The sequence below is a fragment of the Phyllostomus discolor genome, chromosome 5, assembly GCF_004126475.2.
Source record: "Phyllostomus discolor isolate MPI-MPIP mPhyDis1 chromosome 5, mPhyDis1.pri.v3, whole genome shotgun sequence".
Lineage (NCBI taxonomy): Eukaryota > Metazoa > Chordata > Mammalia > Chiroptera > Phyllostomidae > Phyllostomus > Phyllostomus discolor.
This window is the reverse complement of record NC_040907.2, coordinates 17,114,671-17,133,069: the sequence shown is the minus strand read 5'-3', so window position 1 is coordinate 17,133,069 and position 18,399 is coordinate 17,114,671. Positions and strand designations below refer to the sequence as shown.

The 18,399-nt window shown below is 55.3% G+C and overlaps 2 protein-coding genes across 3 annotated transcripts; one reads left to right on the top strand and one right to left on the bottom strand.

Moving 5' to 3' along the window:
* The first annotated feature begins 1,362 nt into the window (after positions 1-1,362).
* TENT5B (terminal nucleotidyltransferase 5B) lies at positions 1,363-8,103 on the top strand. Its single transcript, XM_028513028.2, has 2 exons — positions 1,363-1,865; positions 6,265-8,103. Exons 1-2 carry the CDS (start codon positions 1,602-1,604, stop codon positions 7,285-7,287), a joined length of 1,287 nt encoding a protein of 428 aa, XP_028368829.1. The 5' UTR covers positions 1,363-1,601; the 3' UTR covers positions 7,288-8,103.
* A 3,559-nt stretch (positions 8,104-11,662) lies between these two features.
* On the bottom strand, positions 11,663-17,835 carry TRNP1 (TMF1 regulated nuclear protein 1). 2 transcript variants are annotated; one of them, XM_036025573.1, is made up of 3 exons: positions 16,862-17,835; positions 16,135-16,291; positions 11,663-12,405 (listed from the first exon to the last, which is right to left on the bottom strand). In XM_036025573.1, exon 1 carries the CDS (start codon positions 17,721-17,723, stop codon positions 17,028-17,030), a length of 696 nt encoding a protein of 231 aa, XP_035881466.1. In that variant the 5' UTR covers positions 17,724-17,835; the 3' UTR covers positions 11,663-12,405; positions 16,135-16,291; positions 16,862-17,027. The 2 variants fall into 2 exon arrangements, with proteins under 2 accessions (XP_035881466.1, XP_028369043.1); XM_028513242.2 differs by lacking the exon at positions 16,135-16,291.
* Between the last annotated feature and the right edge of the window lie 564 nt (positions 17,836-18,399).

The following is an 18,399-nucleotide window of genomic DNA, read 5'->3' as shown; positions in this document are numbered from 1 at the left end:
TGGAGAAAGGGGACAGGGCAGGATCTTGCTTGTGCTGTGCCTCCAGAAAGAAGAAGTGGCTGTTCTGGTCTGAGAGTCAGCCTCCAGGGTTCTAGTCCTATGTTTGTCACAGGCAAGCTGGTGACTTTGGAATATAGTGCACTATTTCCAGTTTTGATTTCTCTTTCTGTACACTGGGCATATTACTCCTTGCCCAGCCTGCCTTACAGAGTGGGAGTGTTAGGAGAATGATATTTAATTTGATATATTGTTAGGAGCATGACATTTCACTTAAGAGAAAAATATTGTAGTGATGAATCAGACGGATTCAATTTCTAAAATTTTGCCACAAAAAACATATATTAAAATTCAGAAAAAAGATTAAAAGTAATAATAAACTGAATCCCTCTGGGCTCCGTAAAGTGGGAAAAAACAGTATTTCAATAGAACACATGAAAATCTCTGGCTATCTATAAATAAATCAAATTTTTAAAAATATTGACTGAGCACCTTCTTTGGGATGGACGAGGGAACTCACTCAGAGGGGTTTAGTGACTTGCCTAAGGGCACATAGGACCTGAGAAGGCTGAGAAAAGACTGGCAGGGAAGATTTCCACCAGCCACCCAGGAAGCCCCTGATAGACAGTGCTGCAAAAGGGCCTGAGACGCTGGGTCAGAAAGACAAAGCCCCCAGTTCCAGTTTCCCTCTATCTTCCAGTCCAAAAAAAGCCCTGGGTCTGTGCAAATTTAGTGGAATGAGCACGCGCCCACAGATTCTATGGTCCACGGTCAGCACCGGGGCCGACCTTGAGGGAGTCACGCACATCCCCTCTCTGAGCAGGTTTCCCCTCCTCTAAACATGAACCTTAAGGCTGGCCAGCCTGTGGTTGTCAAGGGCCCATCAAGAGAGTGCGTTATAAAGTCTCTCTACCTCGGTATACTCTCAGTTACCTTTCTTCACTTCTGGAAGATTGCGGGAAAGCAGGAGGAGCGCTGTGTGGAGTTGAACAAGTGGCACAGTCTCTCTGGGCTTCTGAAAACAGTGGATGACTAGGACCAGGCCAGGTGTTTCTAAATTCCTTCCAGCGCCAAAAACAAACAAACAAAACAAACCCTGACATTTCTTAGTGGTTTGACTCCGCTGCAAACTCCACTGGTCACCTCCCTCCCGTCTGCCCTGAGAGAGCGCAATCCCTTTAAGTCCGAGGCCTGCACCGCCGCGGCCAATCACTGGGAACAGAAGTTCTTTAAGGACCAAAGGAGGGAATTTAGTCGAGAAGGGGGCGGGGCACGGGCGTGCCTCTCAACCAATCAGAATTTCTCTGGCTCTGCTGGCCAATGGCAGGGCTGTCTAGAGGCGGGGCAGCTCCAGCTGTCTGACAGTTGCCGGTACCAATGGGCATGCCGCCCGCGGCATATAAAAGGCCGCTGGGCCTGAAGCGACAAGCTTTAGGGTCGGTAGGTCGTCGCCGTCGCAGGTGTGCCCTTGGATTGCCTCCCCGTCGCAGCCGTCCAGTCCCTGCAGCCGCGCGCCCCGCCTTGGCTCCGGCCCAGCCGCTCTCCCTGCCCTCCTCCCCTTAACCACCCCCGGTTTCTGCTGTCCGGGCCCCGGGACAAGGTTAATGATGCCGTCGGAGAGCCGAGCTGAGAGCCAGGACCCGGCGGCTGCTCAGGTTGGGACGGCTGTGGCCTCGGCGGTGGCCAAGGCCTCCCAGACAGGCGGCGGCCCCGACCCGGAAGCCTCCTCGGCTTCCCTCGGACGGCACCTGAGTGGGCTGGGCTGGCCACAGGTGAAGCGGCTGGACGCGCTCCTGAGCGAGCCGATTCCCATTCACGGGCGCGGCAACTTCCCTACGCTGAGCGTGCAGCCGGGGCAGATCGTGCAGGTGAGAGGGCGCTGGGCGAGGGGTCTGGGGTCTCTATCCTGAGACTCTCGTGGCTGGAAGGACCCTGGAGTCTATTCGATTCGCTGAACAGCTATGGAAAATCAGGGTCAAAGAGCGACAGAGGCTGAAACAGAATGGTACAGCACTGATGGTAGACTATATCCCCTCCCCCCTGCACCTCATAATACCTCCCCTCTTGGCTTTCCCTTCCCCCACCCCTGGGGAGCCCCGATTCCCCTCGAAATTCACCCAGGCTCTGGCTTGGAGGGGAGCAGAATGAGGAGAGACTTGGCAGCTGGCAAAGAATAGTCCCACCTATAAGGACAAAAGACGCCAGGCAGCTCTGGGTAGGTAGGTGTGCCTTCTTGGGTCCAAAATAGTTCTTTTCATTTCCAAATCGCCACTCCTGGGTCTCACTGCCACATTTTCCCTCACTCAAGGTTCTGGGGGCAGACTCTGTCCTGTGCTCCCGCAGCCCTTGAATCAAGAACCCCCTAGCTACATGGAAGAGCCAAGAAATTCTGACAAAGACTCCCTCTTAGCTGGGGTTGTGGCCAGAGGATATTAAGCACGAGGCCAGACCCGATGTCTGCATGCTGGAAGGCAACTTCAGGTGTCCAGTTTAGGTGTTTCTTCTCCTCCCCCAATTGGAAATGAAGGTCAGACCAGGTCCCAAGCCCCATTTGTGTCCTGAGGAGCAGGAGAAGAGAATTCTGGCAATCCCCCTCCTCTTCCCTAGACTCCCTCTTCCCTTTACCAGACCTTCAGCAACCCTAAAATTGCTCTTTCATCTGTATAGCCCATGCACTGTCATGCTCTGAAATACTAGAATATGGTCATTATTGTGCCCATTTTATAGCTAGGGAAGCTAAGGCCCCAAAAGGGGAAGTGAGCTGCTTAAGACTCCCTACAGAAGTGAAAATCAAATGCAGAGAATCTTGGGTCTTCCCAGGAGCTGCTTCCACCCCTTCCCCAGCTCCCAATACTCAACTTTTAAGTCTTATGAGATGCCTTCTGATAGGAAGAAACCAGAAATCAGCCACAATTCCTGCACTTTCCTACCAGAGATGGACTTTCTTTCCTGAGCAGTAGCCAACAAGCTAGGTGAAGCCTTAGCTTCCACAGAGAGGGAGGGGTGCTCATTGGGGGATTTACCTTGCCCTCCCTCCCAAGGAATGGGAGGGGGTGGGGGCAGATTCTCCAGGGCTGACTCACCTGCAGCCCAGTGGCACCTCACAGAGGCATTCTTCCGCTGCCCGCTGGCATAGAGTAATTAGGAAACCATTTGAGGCTTTGTTCCCCGACACAGTCAGGTCAACATTGGGCCCCAACTGCTGTACCTCCAGGCTGTTGTCCTAGGCATGGGGGAGGGAGTGGAGGAGCCCAGTGTGGCAGCTCCCCTCTGCAAGGACAAGGGGTGCCCTGGAGGAGAAGTACCTGCCTTTGTCAATATAGTCCAAACTGCCTTTCCTAGTGCTGCTCTGTGCCAAGCCCTCTTCATAGATATGACTGGTACCCAGTCTTTCTGCTTTGTAGGTCCTCCCAGCCAGGTGGGGAAGACTGCAGGCCAATAGGAGCTGCCTTTACAATGCAATAATAGTACAATGTCCTCCTAGACAAGGACCAGAGACATCATAGAACACGGAGCTGCTTGCTGTGGTGGGGAGGGGCAGCAGAGACTTCAGAGCTGGAATGAGAGGTTTGGGACCTGTACTGTTGTCTGTTCCCTTGGCTGGGCCCAGTGTCCCTATCTGTTCAATGGGGATGGGTTGGACTGCTCTCCAACACCCTTCCTGGTTCTAGAATCCAAAGGGAACAGGTGCCTTCACCTGGCCTGTGCGCTTGCATCCACAAGGGAGAAAGTCCATCTCCTGGCAGGAATCTGCAGCTGGCAGCAATCTGCTGCTGGCAGCTTCACAAGCTGGTGGGAAATTTGCAGTTCGGGGTGCTGGGGGTATGCGGTGTAGGCGCTGGTTGTTAACTTTGGGCTTCTCACCAGGGCTGAGTTGCCCCACAGTTCGAGAATTGGAATCTTTCTCCCTCTTTTCCCCACAAGGGTTTCACAGCAGAAATTTAAGCACCTAGAGATGCTCTTCTTGCTTATGCCTGGACTAGGGGGACCCAAGCTTTTGTAGGAAGCCCCCTGCAGTCTGGGAGGCCTGGTTATAATTAAGCTCAGCCATATATTGCCTGCATGACCTTGGATAAGTCATTTGCCCAAGATCACAATCTTATCTCTCCAGCTGCAGCCAGACGGCTTGCATGAGGTGGGTTTTGAAGTTTTATTAGCCTGCTATCTGGTGGCACCTACAGTCTCCCTACAGGTCTCAGCAGTGGCCTGGGAGCAGAGTGGTTCCAAGGAAGGCCCTTGCACAGGAGAAAGGAGGGTACAGCCACTGCCCCCTCCATGGCAGGCAAGTCTGATTCAGGAGGCTCCAAGCTGCCCTGCAGTCTTTGGGTGTGGCAGTATCTGGGCACTGTCTGCCAAGCTGGCTGTAGTCACACCTGGGAAAGAGACAACAGCTTCTGTCTGGCTGACATAGCTGGCTGGCCCCATGGCCTGACGCAGGCGATTTAACAAGGGTACTGCTACCTACTCGCCAGGCCAGATGCCATGCCCTGGGGTGGGCATCAGCCTGGGAGCAGGAGCTGGCACTGAGTAAGGCTTAGCTTTAATGATACTTAGGGAGGGGGCTGGTCTGCTCTGCAGGGCTGATCAGGTCTTTGAAACAAGGTCTTTGGCCCATCTCTGTCCTTGGTCTGCATGCACATACCTGCCAGGGTGTGTGTTAAAAGTCCCACGGGCTGGACTGCATCAACTGGCCCCTTACCTCCAGCCTCCCTGTCTATCTAGCCAAGTCATTTTCTCAGCCCTTATCTTCCTGCTCCCCAACTATTCTGGCTGCGAGCTTCAGTGACTGGAAGCTTTGGCCTCACTTTAAACTTTTAGAGGGAAGGAGGATGAACCCTATGTTCTGGTCTATGCTCCCTCTCAACCTTGGAACAGCAATGTGGTAAAAAGGGGATGATGGACTTTGGAGTGAATCAGACCTGAATTTGAAGGCACCTCTCTATGATCTTGGGCATGTGACTTCACTCCTGGGAGCCTCAGGGTCCCCCTCTATAACTTGGAGATTATAAAGACCTATCCCCTGTAGATTCCAGTGAGAAGGCCCGGTGCCTGGCACCCAATAGGCACCTAACCAATACTTTTCTACCCCTCCCCCAGCTGCCCCCTTGCCCTTGCAAGATTCTGATGGCCAGTCACTCACCCCCTCAGAGCCATAACAATACCTTCCCGAAAGTCAAGGTCCTCCTCCCGGAAGCATCTCTGGAGGGACCCGCCCGCCTCAGATTGCCCCACCGCGCTTGCCTTCTCAGCACTTAGGAGCATTCTTTGCAGTCATTCCCTGGGAGGTGAGGAGGGCATCCCCTCCGCAGGCGCGCTGACTTGGCAGCACGGGTTGCAGAATCACTCGGGGAAGGAATGCTGCCCGGTCACTTTCAGGACAGTGTGTGAAGTACTCTGAGTTGCTGAGAAAACTGTTCAGCCCAGCTCTCCTCTTCTCCCCACCTGGTTCTAGGCCTGGGAAGACATGCCTGGCTAGGGGAGCAGGTTCAAGAAAACTCGTAGGTTTACCGGTCATATGCTCCTGCGGCAGCAGGTGGGATCTGCTACATCTCTCCCCACTTGGTGTGGGAAGTTTCCTGAGCTCTTGACCCATCCCCTCTCCCAAGAGTGGAAATGGTCTGGGTTTTAACTCCAGCCGTACCAGTTCTGAATAGCTTCTCCTCGGAGCCTTAGATATTTCACCACTGTAAGCCTCAGTCTCCTCTTCTTAAGATGAGTGTAATATCTGCCTCATTGTGTCCTTGTAAAGATGGTTTAAGATGAGCATCTCAGAGTCAAAAGAACGTACCTGCAGTTGAGAATCCAGCTGACCTGAGTTCTGCTCTCAGCTCGTCACAGTCTCAGCGTAGATGTGTGCAGCCTCTCTGTGCCTCGGATCCCCACCCATAAATTGGGATTATAGTACTCAAACACAGGGTAATAGTGATAATACACAGGGATAATAGTACCTGCCTTACAGGGTTATTGTGAGAATTATGTGAATTTATATCCTAATGTATAAAGTGCTTAGAACAGTACCTGGCTTTTAGTAAATTCTGTGCTTGTGTGTGTTACCATTATTGCTGTGCTTTCTGAGGCTTTCCTCCAATAGGCTACTCTCTAGCTTAGGAAATCGATGCTTAGAGAGTTCAAAGTCTTTCCAAAAGCACAACAGCTGGTAAGTGGCCAACAGTGGTTGATGTTATTGTCACTATTAGATTCAAAGCCGGAGTGGGCCTCAGGGGCCCAGGCTCCTGACACCTCTCCTTCCTGCTGTCCCCTCTGCAGGTTGTCCGCAGCAGCCTGGAGGCACAGGGGCTGCGCGTGCATAGTGTGCGGCTGCACGGCTCAGCGGCCAGCCACGTGCTGCACCCCGAGAACGGCCTGGGCTATAAGGATCTGGACCTAGTATTCCGTGTGGACCTGCGCAGTGAGGCCTCCTTCCAGCTAACCAAGGAGGTAGTGCTGGCCTGCCTGCTGGACTTCCTGCCCGCCGGTGTGAGCCGGGCCAAGATCACACCACTGACACTCAAGGAGGCATATGTGCAGAAGCTGGTGAAGGTGTGCACAGACACGGACCGCTGGAGCCTCATCTCACTGTCCAACAAGAGTGGCAAGAACGTGGAGCTCAAATTTGTGGACTCAGTCAGGCGCCAGTTCGAGTTCAGTGTAGACTCCTTCCAGATCATCCTGGACTCCCTGCTGCTATTCGGCCAGTGCTCATCCACGCCCATGTCTGAGGCCTTCCATCCATCTGTGACAGGTGAAAGCCTGTACGGGGACTTCAAGGAAGCCCTGGAGCACCTGCGGCACAGAGTCATCGCCACGCGCAACCCCGAAGAGATCCGCGGTGGTGGCCTCCTCAAGTACTGCCACCTCCTGGTGCGTGGCTTCCGGCCACAGCCCAGCACCGATGTGCGTGCCCTGCAACGCTATATGTGCTCCCGCTTCTTCATCGACTTCCCGGACCTGGTGGAGCAGCAGCGCACGCTGGAGCGCTACCTGGAGGCCCACTTCAGTGGGGCCGACTCAGCCCGCCGCTATGCCTGCCTGGTAACGCTGCACCAGGTAGTCAATGAAAGCACCGTGTGCCTCATGAACCATGAGCGCCGCCAGACGCTGGACCTCATCGCCACCATGGCACTCCAGGCGCTGGCTGAGCAGGGCCCGGCTGCTGCTGCTGCTCTGGCCTGGCGCCCTCCGGGCCCCAATGGAGTTGTGCCTCCCACTGTCAACTACTATGTGACCCCAGTGCAGCCTCTGCTGGCCCGGGCTCACTCCTGCTATCCCACCTGGCTGCCTTGTAACTGACTCAGACCCTGGCCAGGAGTGACTGGGCCTCCCCTGATGGGGTGGGGCCTCCAGGCGTGTGTGGAGGGCATGACCAGACACAAGCAGCCTATGCCAGGCGGCCCAGCACTGCTGCAGGGTTGGGCCTTCGACTGAACAGACCAGACTCCCTGAGTGAGGCCCCTGTGGGCATAAGGCCAAGCTGGGGCTGTTGGCAGACGGACCCTTTGCCTACTGCAACACACTTTTAGAGCAGTATGACTGTGGGATGCAGGAGCTTTTCGTCTTGGGGGTTAATTGCCCTTAGGAGACAAAGCATGTGTGGGGTAGTTGCCTCAGTGTTCATCATCTTGAGTTGATTTCTGTGGCCCAGAAAGGGTCTTTTTGGCTAGGGCCAGCCTGCAGTGAGCCAGAAGCCTCTGAGGGCCTACAGCCCACACAATGACTAAAATATGGTACATTATAGGAACTAGTCACTTTGGGTCAGGCTGGGTCTGGTGGTCCAACCTGGCTAATCAACGGGGGGAGGGAAAGTGAGACATGAGGCGGATACATGGAGAGGGCTATGTCTGGCCTGGTCCCCTGACATCCCTAACCTCGGTCGTCCAGGAGTGTGGTGAGTAGGCCCCACGTGGCCTGGGCTCCTTCCCCCATGTCACAAGGAACCCTCCTGCCTGGGAGCTTGTTCTCAGGGGGCCGCCCAAAGTGGCCCCACTCAAGTGTTCCCACCCCACTGGCCTGGTTACAGGGTCCTCACTTGGGGGAGGAGAGCCACACCCCGCCTCCTGTTACTATTTTGCACTCTTAACACCTGCCAATAAAAATTGTCTACACTGAGCCTAGTGCCATGTTTTCTCCTGGGAAAAGGGTCTTTCATGACATGGGGGCTGTGGCTGCCTCCCCCAGCCTGAGTCTGGTTTATGTTGTGGGAGGGGACAACAGGGGGCTGGGGTCTGAGTCCTGGGCTGTGGCTGGGGAAATGCCCCTTCCCCTCAGCACCAGCCCCAGCTTGACAGCTGCGCTGGAGCTCATGTCTACATACGTGATTGCACCTGCACATTACCTCAGCAATTCTCACGTTCAAGAGTAAATATTTCAGCCCTGACCAGTGTGGCTCATTTGGTTGGGCATTGTCCTGCAAAGTGAGAGGTCATCGGATTCCGGGTCAGGGCACAGGCCTGGGTTGTGGGTTCAGGTCCCGGTTGGGGCACGTGTGAGAGGCAACCTATCAATGGTTCTCTCTTTCTCCCTCCCTTCCCCTCTCTCAAAAAAAAAAAGTAAATATTTCAGTGTTTCCAATATACAGTCCTATTGACCCTGGACCTGGCTTCACACTGGCTGCCTGACTCCATCTCTGCCCATCCTACCCATCCCTTTCCAGGAAGCAGGTGGAGAACAAGTGGGGTAAATCCAGACTGGAGCCTCCTCCGGTAGTGGCAGCTAAGGCAGAGATTTCTAGGGGTGCCCAGGGCCAGAGCCCAAGCCCGGGTTTGGCCTCCCTATCTGGGAGAAGTTCCCTCAATCCTCTGGCTCTGTCACCCCCAAGTGCCAATGGGCACATTCCAACTTGTTCTCAGCAGGTTCCCTAGAGGGCCAGGTCTCCCCTTTCCAGACCCATGTGGGGCCATTTCAGGTTGTCGGGACTGAGTTCAAGCCCGCAGGGAGCTGTTCCCTCCGGGCATCATCCAGTCATGGTCCTGGTTGCTTCCCTTCCTGCTGTTTACCCGGTTGCTTTGATCCAGGGATTGCAAAGCTCCTAACATATTCAGCCTCATTAGTGTCTTCTGAAGTGGTGGCTTTGATGGTTTCAGCCAGGGTGAGAAAAACAAGGCCACAGAGGAGGCCCCAGGTCACCTGGATGAGTCCAGCCACCTCGCCTGCTCAGTGGGTCCCTGCTGGGTTCAAAAGGGCTAGAAGGGTGAGTGGAAAGGCCTTCTTTGCTTAGTGACTGAAAATAGTCCCCACCTTCACTCTGATTATGCCCACTCACCTGAGGTCCTGGGAGGGACTAAGTCTGTCCCAGCTCCTGGTTTGGGCACATCGGGGACGCTCACAGAGCAAGCATGCAGGTTTAGCTTGTTAGGGCAGGCAGAGGGCTTCACCTGGACGTGCTTGTTTCAGAAGGCGAGAAAGCCAGGAACCCATGGTACACACGTGTGTGTACCTACGTTCAGCCCACGGGGAGCCAGCTACCCCTCTAGTGGCCGGGAATATGTCAGCAAGACCAAGACCCCTACCCTCTGAAAGGTGATATTCTAATGGGTTGACAGAAACCAAATTATATAGTCTTAGGTCAGCGATGCTCAAAAATATATTGATACATAGCAGAGTAAGGGATTGGAATAGCTGGAGTTTACGATTTTAAAAAAGATTTTATTTTAATTTGTATACAGAGGGGAAGGGAAGGAGAAAGAGAGAGAAACATCAATGTGTGGTTGCCTCTAGCACTCACCAGGTCCCCAGGTCTGGGGACCTGGCCCACAACCCAGCATGTGCCCTGACTGGGAATTGAACCAGCGACCCTTTGGTTCGCAGGTCAGTCCTCAATCCACTGAGCCACACCAGCCAGGCCTGGAGTTTACAATTTTTAAAAGAAGTCAGGGTGGACCTCATTGAAAGTGTGACATTTGATTGCACAGATTAAAGGTGGCGGGAAGTGAGCCATGCAGGTGTCTGAGGAAACAGCGTTTGAGCAGAGGGAACTTGTCTGATAACACACGCGTGCTCCCAGCAGGCATGTCTGGGGAGGGCGTGTGCATCTGAGCGTGTCTAGGTGGCCTTGTGCAGGGTGCATGTGCTCCCTGTCGCTCATTTGCAGCCTACAGGGGTGTGAGAAGCAGGAGAGAGTGAGACAGGAGTTCCCAGTAACACTACCATTTCTAAAGCGTTTTACTCCAGGCCAAAACTATGCTAAGGTCTTCCCCAGCATTACCTCGCATTTCGTCTTCACAACTCCATGAGAGAAGAGCAAGGGTCATCTCCATGTTAGAGACCAAGAAACTAATGCTGGAGGGGTCGGAGAAGTTTGTCTGACTCCAAAGCCATTGCTGTTAAACCCGTACCTTCCTGCCCCTACACCAACTTCCCACGGATAAGCACGACAGCATGTCTCCTACACAAGTATGTGACAGAGATAGGTTTGTATTTCTGTGGCATTTGCCACTTTATGTGACTATGGCCGAGCGTAGCAGTGTGACGAGATGTACGTTTTCTTAATGTACATGTGACAACAGCCACAACTTGTGAGTAAGTCAGAGGCCTGTGGTGACAAGCGTGCCTGTGGGTATGTTTGGGGGTGGTGCAGTCGGTGTGTTAAAAACACTGATTCGGCGACTGTCACTGTTCTCTCACAGACAATTCCCACAACCATCTAAGATGCCGGGACAGGCTGGAATCATGGACTGTACATCAGCCAGCCAGAGAGGGGAAGGGTGAGGAGGGAAAGGCGCCGGCCCCCACCCTCCACCGCCAGCCCCATGGTGCTTTCCGAGCAACAGCCCCCCCACCCCGATGACCACAGCAGGTGCGGGAGCTCCAGAGGAGAGAGAAGCACTGCTGTGAACATTAGGGAACAGGAGATACAATCCTGCCAGCCCACCCCAAGCAGTGTTGCCCCTCCAGTCCTACTATCCACCCTGCTCCCTGCTCTGTGCCCTCAGGAGGGTGACCTCTAGGGACTACACATCAATGACTCCCTCGGTTCCCTGCTTTCCTGCTGGGTTTGGCCAATGAGAGGCCCCAGCAGGAAACTGGAGGAAAATGGGGTGTTTATTCCCTTGCTCCATCCCCACCGGGTTGTCATGGCTGGCTACATCTCTCAATCCAAGGTTGCTGTTCTTGTCAGGGATCCTCCCCACCCCCATACAGCTGCATGTTCAGCCATTTGCCCTTTCCTCCCCTCCCCTGGCCCCCTTTAGGCCCAGGAGCGGTAAAGGCTTCCCACTCTTGCTCTCCCCTGAGAGCTACACCACACCGTGTCCGTTTCTTAAGCCCACATCTTTGGAAACAGTCCCTTTAAATCTCCTCCCAGCATGAGGGTGACCTGTCCTCCTGCTGGGACCCTGACTGACAAACAGGCCCATACAGTCACCAGCACAGTCCCGCTGCCATGTTACCACAAACATGCACGACCTCCCTCCCGGTCACACGGTCTCACACGTGCATCCCCATCCCCTAACTTCCTCATCACAGCCTCAATCAGGGAAGACTTCCTGGAGAGGGCCAGCTTTGAACCAAGTTAAGGAAGAAATCAGTCTGCAAATCAGTCAACAGTCCCAAGATTGCCAAATGAAACTAAACAGAATATGCTCGAGGAACTGCCAACTTCAAGCGTGGTAACAGACACACAAAAGAAAGGAGGCAAGGACACTGGCAAGGAAAACCTCCAAACCACAAGTGTTTGTGCCGCATTATTGAAGTTTATTCTTCCTGCCTGTATGAATCAGGGGACTGACTCAGTACACACTCATTCTGCAGAATTCTATAGGTTCTGGGTTGTATGTGAGTAAATATGGCTCCCTCCCCTCTATTATCAGGATATTTGAATAAGCGTGGGTCCTTTGCTCATTTAAAACTTTGCTTAGAATTTTGACGTGGCCACTACATCTTTCTGAGAAAGAGGTGTCCCCCCCAGGAGCCAGAGCTGATCGCCTGAGGGCCACAGGTGTGCTCCCACATGGACAGGGCAAGGGCAGTGAATGAGGAAGGCAGGGATTTCTCAAACCGGTTTCCCTCAAACAGGTCTCCAAGCTGTTAGACTGAGAAGCAATGGCAGCTACCAAGCCGAGTTGTGACTTAAGAACAATGACTATATTTCAAAAGAAATGCTTTCCACTTCCATATTGGAAATGTTTGCTGCACTCTTAAAGAGCCTGACTGTGTCTCATGGACCTGTAGGAGCCCTTCCGATTACACAGCGTAAGCCAGAGCCCAATTAGGCATACATCAAGAAATTCATCATACAAGCAACTTCCCCAGATCCCAGCCCCTTGCCTCCGTAAAACAAGGGCTCATGTGAAGTGAGGAGGGCTCAGTTGTGTAGGGTCGACTGCAGAAGTCTTCCTGGAGGAGGTGCTCAGGGAAGGACACAATCCAGGAGTTCAGATCCATAGAGTGGAGGCTCTGAGTTACTGGGAGGAGCTGGAGAGAACAATTTTAAGAGCTTCAATTACCTCTTTCCCACAGCCGCCCAGCCCCACCCAAACACTTCAACAGCTACCTCCTTAAGAGGGGCCATTATGGAGAGAAGGTGCTGGGGCAATATTACGGATCTGGGCCCCCCTGGCCCCCACCCCAGAAGAGGTGGGGACTCAGGATAAGCAGAGGTTCTCTTGGGCCTTTGTCCTTGGCCGGGATCCCCACTGGTCTGAGCAGCTGGAATGGAATGTTCCTGGGATGAAAAGCCCGCTCCTTCCTCCACTTCTCCCCTTATGGAATTCCCCAGGCCCATGGTGGGGGGAGCGGGGGACCGTTCCAGGGATTCCTGATATGGCGATGCTCTGGAGAAGCCAAGGCCCAAGCTGCCCGGGGACTATGTCCTGGCAGCCTCTCCTAGGCTGGGCACATCCGCTCCATCACACATTTGCAGGCCTCCACTATGTGCTCAGCCCCGAGCGTGACCTCTCATTTAATACTCAGAAGCTATTTCCTCCCTAGCTGCCCAAAACACACATGTGCATGCATATATACACAGAAAAGAAACTGGTTTAAGGGAGAAGGTAAGTTATTTGCCCAAGGTCTCGCAGCTGAGAAGTTCCAGGCCAGGACAGAATCCCAGGTCTGTTTTGTTGCCAGCCTGGGGTACTTTATGCCCCACCATGGAGCCCATCACCCTCCTCCTTTTGTGCCACCCCAGGCTCTTGGCTCTCTTTGACACCGAGCATCCCAGCCCAGGTGTGCAGGGAGGAGGCAGCCCTCCAAGGCAACTGCAGGCCCTCAGCGTCGTCGGCCTGCCCTTGCCTGAAACCATGTGTGCTGACTCAGCCTGACTCACCAACCCCCTTCCCCCAGACAACCAGGCTGGGGAGCCAACCTCTGGGGGTGTGCCCATACCTTGGGGAGTACCACCTTCTGCCACCCCTCCAACATCTTATCACATCACTCCCAGAACCAAGGACCAGGGATCACTGGACCCAGATATCAGAGTGAGAGCCCAGAAATCCCCCACATTCACCTTGTAAATGAAAAGCCATCTAGCCAAATATTTAAGGGATCTCTCACAGGTTCCATGTCCTTAGACAAGTCACCTGTTCTTCCTGACGCTGTTTCCTCATCTGTGGAAATGAGAATAACCCCTACGAATAGCCGGGAGGATTGAAACAGATAGTGGGTGTAAAGTGCTTAGCACAGTGCCTGGCACGGAGGAGGTGGTTAATACGTTATTCCAGAGCCAAGGATTCCCTTCCGCCATGACTCCCAGCCAGGGTACGGCTGGTCAGGACTAATAGGGGAAGAAATAGGCCAGGGATCTCCTAGCTTTCCCAAATACCTCCTTCCCCGCTGGCTGTAAAGAGCCTGACCTTCAGCTCTGAGAAGCCTGGGCCCCTGGGTTTTTCTCCAGCTCTGGCTGTCAGTGAAGAGGAGCCTCCCGGAGACTTGGAACACCTGAGCCAAGACCTGCTGCTTCGGCCTGATCTCTAGGAAGCCACCCCTGGTGCCCAGGTGGCGGTGGGAGAGGGTGTTCTGGTCATTCATCTGTGTAACAAATCTATGAGAAGCTAAATAACTCCGGGCTTTTACTTTCACTCAAATGGTGATCACCAACAGGGGCAGCCTCTTTCCAGGAAGGCGTCCTGAGGGACCTTCTCCCCAGGCCCAGGGACCAGCCCAACCACAATGTTTCCTTTGAGTCCCTTGTCCAAGTGACACACCCTAACCAATCTCCTCCCAAACATTTAAAGCACTAGGCCTGGGATGCCCTATCACTGCCAGGAAGAGGCTGGTTGGGGGTGGGGATACTGGGAGGCCAGCTGCTCCAGGCAACGCCCAATGCCCCAGGAAGCAGCCCCACACTGCCCTCTGGTGGTGCCACCCAGAGACTGGAGAGATACCCTCTCTCCAGCCAAGAGAGGGAAGGTTATCCAAGGATGGGACAGGCCCCAGACTACAGCCCTGAACTGGCGCCCCGGCCCCAGGCACTAATCTGAAGAAAGCCTCCTGTTTGCTCATTTCCCTTTGCTGGGACCCCAGATTCAGTGGTGGCCATCAATGGCCTCAGTGCACGGGTCCAGTCCCCAGGGCTAGGGGCCATCGAGAAAGTGTTCAGGAAGTCATGGGTGGGGATGGGGGTCAGTTTTCTGCCCAGGGACTCTAGTTATTTGTGAAGACCTAAACACAGCCCTCCCACAACACAAACTGCCCAGCCCCCGGAAGGTCCCCTGGGGTGGTGACTGTCCACCATGGCTGCCTTGAGCAGGGCCAGGAGACACAAACCCTTAAAAGCAGAGACCCTCTGGTTCAGTGCTGCTTCCTGAGCCCCTGGACTAGGTAGATGTCAACGTTTTGTTGGTTGAGGAGAAAATGGAGCCTCCTGAGGGGTAGTGGACAAGTTGGACAAGGGCACTGAACCAAGAGCTGGGGTGCAAGCCCCTGAGTGCTGTGTGCCTGGCCAATGCCCTTGCTGAGAAGCAGTGGGACACCTGGAGGTGAAGGGAGGGCACAGAGCTGCCTGCGGCACCAGGGCCAATTCCCATTTCCTACACGCACATCCCACTTTCTGCACCAAGAGTCATCTCTGATTCCCCACCCCCACCTCCAAATCAGGACAAAGCTGATTACCAATAAATCCCAGAGAAGGCGAAATTGTGCTGGCACAGAGCACTTTACACCATTAGCTAAAAGCTTCTCTGGACCAGGTGCACCTCTTCCACGCAACACAGAAAACAAACAGTTCTGGCTGCAGCCCAATGCTGCACTGAAGCTCCTCACTGTGCCCCCTCCAAGAAGTCCTTGTCCTGCCTGGGCCCTTAGGACCCAAATGACCCTAGCAGCTTCAGAAGGTTCTCCTCTCTGGGGAGGCCAGAGGACGCCAGCACTACCCACTGCTGTCCTGGTCCCCAAGCTCTCCTCAGTCTCTGAGACCTCCTCCTGGATTTCCATGCCCCAGCTAAGAATGGGTTCAGGAAGGTCCAGCTGTTTGCTGAGAAACCAGCTGAAAAGTTTGGTAGCTGGGGAGAGGAAGAGCTGATGGGGGATGGCCAGAGGAGGGTCCCTGGGCTCTGCCTTTCAGAGCAGTACAGCAGACCCTCAGGACCTAGGATTAAACCAGATTCCCTTGATTCTGCATTCTCATCCTACCCCCTCCTCCCCATTTCCAAGCCCTGACATGAGGAGGGACAGGTATGTTCAGAGAGAGACTGAAGAAACCAGCCCAAACAGGGGGAAGAGTTGTTCTACGTCACACAGCAGACAAGCTAGACATCAGTTCTCTCTAGCCCCTGCCCCTCGGCAGGGAAGAGACACTAAGAGAAGGCCTGGGATCTAGTTCTGTCCCTTTGCCGGTACGTGACCTTGCCACTCTGCAAAATGAGGACTTAAATTAGCTCCTGGCTCCACCAGCATAAACACTGCCTCTTTCTAAGTGTGATTTGATAGAATAAAACATTCTTCCGTAACTTATGGGGGAAGAAGACAGACCTCTGCCCTGTGTCAACCTCACTACAGCCTTTCCAGGAGGTGAAGACACCCACTTCACAGATGGAAAAGTAAGGCTGCAGTCGACTCAGGTGGTGAGCAACAAAGCAGCGGAGAGGCCTTCACAGCTGAGTGGAGGCGGGAGAGGGGAGCCTGAAGGGCATGTGGACAGGAGAAGCAGATCTCATTCCAGGTCTGGCCCTTTAAGGCCCCCCTTTCTAGAAGCCGATGGCATACCTGCCCCCTTGGAGCCTATTAAAAGATGTCACCTGGCTCCATCCCTGGCAGAGCCATTTTAGAGACAGGTTGGGAGGGGGTCCCCTAGGAGAGCAGGTGAAGCTTCAGGCAGTTGCCAAATACTGGTTATCTAAATCAGGCTGTACTCTGAGCAAAGCTGCACGAGGGGAAATAAAAAATCTCTCCTACATGTGGAAGGCCTTAAGTATTATGGGGGGTGGGGGTGGGTAGGAGATCCTCAATCTCTCCAGGATTCCATCTCCTCAAATGGAATACAGGGTCTTGGAAGAGAACTCAGAGGTACATTGCTGTACCAGCCTCCACCCCATCTTGGGACCTCATTATTCCGTCAGCCCAAAGGTATGGAGGTAGGTGGTGCCAGAAAACCGCAGCCTCAAGGGCAAGACTCTTCTTACAGCCCCAAGGGGGTTGGACTCAGGAAAGTCAACGCAGGTACGGAGGGAGGAGGGATGCTGCGTCAGTGCAGCAGGCTCCAACTGGTAAGTTTGCTGGCAAACCCTCCTGAGGTCTGAGCACCTTCAATTTGTCCAACTCTATAATGGGGACTCAATGCTGCCGCCTCACTTCCTAGGAGGTCTGGGAAAGGCAGCAACAGAAAGTAGCTTTATAAGGGACCCAGCAGATTCCAGAAGCCCCAAGAAGGGAGATCCTGGTCCCTGCACCACCCCTTTCCGCCCCCTGGATGCACCAGCCGCTAAGATCGCACCTCAGCCTACTTTACTGGTCCCCCGGCCCCCCGACTGTCTCTTCTTGTGGTCGGTCAGTCCATCCATCCGCGTCGGTGACGCCGTTCATCCAGCTGATGTCCGCAATCCTTCGTCCGCACCTCGGCGACAGCCTGTTGGGGGTAGCCAGGGGTCGCAGCGCTGAGGTCAGCGCTGGGGGGAGGCGGGGCCGCGGGGCGGGCTTCGGCGGAAGGGCGAGTCCGGTTCCGGGCCGTGGCCCCGCCGCAGGCGTCCGGTACCCCAGGGTACGCAGCTCCCCAGACCCAATGCCGAGGCGAGCAGCGCGGGCGGGCGGCCGCGGCGGCCGCGACGCGAGCCCTTCTTGAGACCCGACCGGTGCGCCGCCAGGTAGAGCTCGGCCTGTGCCACGCCACCGCCCAGGCGGCCCAGGCTCTCCGCGCGGTGCGCCAGGCGCAGCTCGGCCGCCAAGAAGACGCGGTGAAGCTGCAGCACGCGGCTCTCCAGCTCCGACACTAGGCGCCGGCGGCCCTCCACTTCCAGCAGTCGCCGCCGCGCTTCGGCCAGCTCCAGTGCGCGGCCCCCTGTCCCAGCCGCGCCGGGGCCGCCGCCCGCGCCCCCTGCCCGCCCGGTGCCCCCCGCACCCCCGTCAGCGCTCTGGCGCCAGCGCTGCAGCTCCGGCCCCTCGGTCGAGCCCACCGACGCGGGGGTCGCCTCTGGCAGAGGCGAGGCCTGAGTGGGGGTAGGGGTCGGGGTCAAGGTCGGGGTTGGGGGCGGGGGCTGGGGGGATGGCAGGGGCTCCCGGGGCGGCACCGGCGGAGACCCGGGTTCTGCTGCCCCTTCCTGGGTCCCCGGGCCGCAGGCGCTGATGCGGCAGCCCGGCATCCCCCGCCCCCCGGCGGTCAGCAGCGCGCTGTCGGCAGGTCTGTCCAGCGGCCCCCCGCGCAGAGGAGGATGGACGCCAGCGACGCAAGAAATGTGGCCGCAGCCCCCGCACCGGCGCCTAGCCCGCGGCCGGTGCCTCTTATGGGAGACGGGGCGGGGCGATAGACAGCACAGCCAATCAAAGGCTGACATGCCCTGACACCGCCTCCTCTGCCCCGCCTGTTGAGGACGTTGGCCGCACCGTTCCTTCGACCCGCTCTGCTAGGACAACCGGTCTCCATCCAACTCCCCCCGAATTTTGGGTGGAAAGAGGACCGCATCTTCACTGGTTTGGCCCCAATCATAAGCTCTGGTAGCTGGTGCTTAGCAATCATGGACGCCAGTCTCCACCTGGGGATGGTTGTGCCTGAGGCCACACCGTGTGACAGTGAAAGCCTGGACCAGAACTCAGGAGGCTTAACTCCTTGCACAGTGCCCCTTCCCCTACCGCACCCCTTGGTCCAATCGGTTCTGCCCGGTCTCCTGAGCCACAAGGCTCACCAAAAACCCCTTCTCCAATCTCCCTGGGTGTAGAGTCATTCAGGACACGGCCCCTCCACGACCTCAGAGAACAGATGGCTGCCTGGCCAGCAGCCGTAAGAAATGAGGAAAACAGTCCGTATCTGGATGTCCCAGT

Excerpts from the sequence above, each read along its gene's own strand:
- TRNP1 (XM_036025573.1), bottom strand. The coding sequence starts at position 17,723 with ATGCCGGGCTGCCGCATCAGCGCCTGCGGCCCGGGGACCCAGGAAGGG.
- TENT5B (XM_028513028.2), top strand. The coding sequence starts at position 1,602 with ATGATGCCGTCGGAGAGCCGAGCTGAGAGCCAGGACCCGGCGGCTGCT. Across the intron at positions 1,866-6,264 it reads AGCCGGGGCAGATCGTGCAG|GTTGTCCGCAGCAGCCTGGA; the intron begins GTGAGAGGGCGC and ends TCCCCTCTGCAG.